The sequence below is a fragment of the Nestor notabilis genome, unplaced genomic scaffold (assembly GCF_000696875.1).
Source record: "Nestor notabilis isolate BGI_N333 unplaced genomic scaffold, ASM69687v1 scaffold3389, whole genome shotgun sequence".
Taxonomy (NCBI): domain Eukaryota; kingdom Metazoa; phylum Chordata; class Aves; order Psittaciformes; family Psittacidae; genus Nestor; species Nestor notabilis.
In genome coordinates this window covers 1-3,588 of record NW_009943957.1, presented here as the reverse complement: position 1 = coordinate 3,588, position 3,588 = coordinate 1, and the positions used below count along the sequence as shown (strand labels likewise).

Below are 3,588 nucleotides of genomic sequence, written 5' to 3'. Positions count from 1 at the left end.
GTGAGCTGTCCCTGCCCATGGCCGGGGGTTGGAACTAGATGATCTTAAGGTCCTTTACAACCCAAACTAGTCTGTGATTCTATAAGGCTCCAGAACGAACTGCTGGAAGCTGGCCCTTGCCTGCCTGCAGCCTCGGTCCTGCCTGCACCTATGCCACCCATGCTGCAAGACAGGCAGACCCTGCAGACAAATGTGTGCACTCAGCAGGCTGTGCCGGTGCTCCCTCGTCATTCGGTGGGAGAGCACACACAGCGTGTCAAACCTGTGCAATTTGGGAATTTCCTGCCTCTTTTTAAAGACCCTTCTTCACATGCACACACTCTGCTGTTTTCCAGTCATCTGTGATTATCCTCTTGTAATCCCAGCTAATCCCATTTCCTGGAAAGTTTGGAATAATACAGAAGTTGAGCTAATAATCTTTCTTCTCTTCTCCTTTTCTCCTTGGAACGGTTGCTACCAGAGCCTTGCCTCCATCTATTAGGATTTACTCACTTTCTGACAACCACTGAAACAACTTCACCCTCTGCAACTTCACTCTCGAGCTACACAGCCTTCAGGCTTGCTCAGGAGCCAGCAGTCATCTTCCTTGGCCTGGGGGCATCTCTGCTAGCACGCCACCACCAAGAAAAGCACCTAAGGCTTCCATGCTCAGCTTGTGGGAACTGCAAATACAATTGTGGGCACCAGCTGTGTGGATACACCACGACAGCACGGGCAGAAATGTCTCCTTGGGAAAGAGGGGGAGGGAACAAGCTGTGGGAGGGAACAACCTGTTTCCACTTCCTCCTGGCTTGGCAGGGTGTAGAACAGCACAGAGTGTCTCCTCCAGGCTCAAGAACACAGCAGCTTGCTCAGGACACTTCATTGGGCAGCTTGAGGAGCTTCCTGTACCAGCCTCAGCCCTGGGATTCATCTGCAGAGGTGGAGCAGCTCCATCTGTGAGTGGGAATTAAGCACTTTCTTCCCAGTAAAACAAAGCAACAGGATGCTCTGACTCTGCAGACCGAGTTGTTTACAAGGAGAGACAACAGAAGCGAGCACAGTTGTCAGAGGAGTTTTTACATTTCTTAGACTACCTAATCACTGACACACAGAAAAAAATAAATCAATCCTGTGAACCAAAGCTGTGGCCTTCTTCAGTTACTCTGCTCCATCCTGGAAGTTAAGACAAAACAGGAACACACCCAAGAGGCATGTGAAACACTGTAAGCACCAAGGCCTGTGCTTGTCAACAGCAGGATGCATGCTCCTATTGGTTATGTGTGTTCCCTGACCTGGCTTCTACCTGTCCAACAAAACCCACAGTGTCTCTGTGTGCTGGGGCTTGGGACACTATCACCCAGCAAGGAAGTTTGCACACGGAAGGGCAAGAGAGGCCGTGCTGGCTGCATGAAGGGCCATGTTCAGGACCAGAGCAGAATGGGGCTTGTTAATTCATGTTCCTGCCTGACACCTGAGCAGCCCATGCACGCAGTACAATGGTGTGTATGCTGCAGGCTCCTTGAGGCCAGGCAAGCATTCATGCTGACAGATGCCTGCAGGGCTCAGAGGACACCTTTCTGCAGAATTAGAGGTGGGGATGCTGAACACAAGCAGCAGAGCTGGAGGAAAGCCAAGCAGCAAACCCTACCTACTAATGAGTGAACTGATGGATCAGGAAACTGTAGGCACCGGGTTTCCCCTCCCCACGCCAGGGAGGGGCCCCAGGGGGGGGCCTTCTTTTCACTGCCAGGAGAAGAAAGTCTGTGCTCTTCCAGCTCCTACCTCATATTCAATAGCAAGGTCTGTGTGATCGTCAATGTCCACTTTGGCCATCAGCACCTTCCCCTCCTGCTTGGCCACCATCTTCTCTAACCTGGGGCCTAAGATCTTGCAGGGGCCACACCATCTGATAGAGAAAGAGGAGAGAGGACATTAGAGGAGGCAAGCGCAGCAGCCACCATTCAAAAGCCAGTCTGGAAACACCATTCCCAAACCACGGTTCCACAAAGGAACTGTCAGAGAGTTCTCTGTGTGTGGTGATGGGGCCGAGTGGAAGAAGAGGTCACCATTCAGCATTCGTAGTGCTTTTGATGTCATTTTGATCACACCACAGTCCGCGCTGCCTGCCTTGGTGGTCCTCCTGTCCTCCAACCCTGCTTTGTGTCCGTGCTGGTGGGTACGTGCAGAGCTGTGACCCTGCTGCCCACAAAGCTGCCCTGGAGCCCGTGCTGCTGCTGGGGTAAGCAGCCCGCTCCAATCAGTTTCTGCCAATCATCAGATCACAGATTTCCCCTCCACACTCGTTGCAGCGTCTACAGATATTCCCCTTTAGCTGCAAAACTCGCAGAGGTATCACGTCTGTTCGAGGAGAGACCACCTATGCCAAACCCAAGTGCAACAATGGTGGACTTTGCGAGGCCCTGTACACAGAAAACACCCCCTGCATCCTCTAACGGCACCAGTTAAGATGGTATGTACTTGCTCAGCTCAAGGAAAACATAAGTTAAAGTTCCAAATGCCCTTCTCTTCTAAAACTGAAGCTCTGGTAAATTTTGTTCCTCCTCAGCCTCCCTCTGTATCACGTTTCAGGCTTTCAATTATTTGTCCTCTCCTCCCTGGATGATCCTGGTTAACATTCATTTTGGTTTGTCAGTTTGGTCTATTTACAACAGAAGTTATTGGGCTGTTTCATACTTTGATTGCCCAGGATCAGCCACAACAAGCTCACATGACAACACCGCAGGACTAGGAAAATACATGAGAAAACAAAGATAATCAGTATCGTTAGTCCAGCAGATAACATCTAGGAGTATTTTTACTGGCAAGAGGATGACAGTGTTTTTATCGATGACAAATGCAGCTGTATTATCTGACAAATGCAGATTAGAAACGGCATCATGTGGCTGCTACTAATTCCTAAGGGCATTTACAGTCAAGAGCCCTGCCTCAAGAGCACACAGCGCAGAAAACTGGAAAGACACAACATGACAGTGCAGGGGAACACCAACTGCAGTGTTCTTCCACAGCTGTTCACATCAGTTAGTGATTTTAGGAGGATATTTAATCTACAAAGGGGTATCAGAGCTTTTTCTTGAGGTGTCTCTGGCAGGATGATTCAACACCGGGGCCAGGGTGTCACCCAAGCACTTGGGAGCTGCAGTTACGCTGCCCCGAGGAGTGCCTTCCTGGCACTTGTGTTTTATGCTCCCGCAGGGTGTAGCTACACCTACAGTGGTGCAACGCGAGAGGAACCCTCTGCAGATTGTGCTGTAGGCGCAGAAGCACCTTTTAGCACCAGATGCTCAGCAGGGTGGTGAGCAGCTCCACAGCCTGGGGAGCCCTCGGGCGCACTCACATCCCTGCACCGTGTCAGGAAAGCAGCAGGGACACACCTGCACGTGTGATGGATGGCAGAGAGGGGCACAAGAGCCATGGAGGGGAACTTACTGCGCGTGGAAGTCCACCACAACGGGTTTGGGGTTGTTCACCACCCGGTCCTGGAAGTCGCTACCATCCTGCACATTGAATGTGCTCCTGCAGTTTGCTGAGGTGCTGAAGGCCCTCCTGTGGGGTGCCAGGGGGGCCTGTGGCGGCAGTGTCCTGGGG

The 3,588-nt window shown here is 51.5% G+C and overlaps 1 protein-coding gene across 1 annotated transcript in view; it reads right to left on the bottom strand.

Moving 5' to 3' along the window:
- The window catches only part of TXN2 (thioredoxin 2), a gene marked incomplete at its 5' end in the record, with an annotated part of 7,651 nt that extends 4,067 nt beyond the window's left edge, over window positions 1-3,584 (bottom strand). The window contains 2 exons of the mRNA XM_010022190.1: window positions 1,765-1,888; window positions 3,430-3,584. Coding sequence (XP_010020492.1) covers window positions 1,765-1,888; window positions 3,430-3,584 — 279 coding nt within the window. The remainder of the gene's footprint in view (window positions 1-1,764; window positions 1,889-3,429) is intronic.
- Window positions 3,585-3,588: the final 4 nt, after the last annotated feature.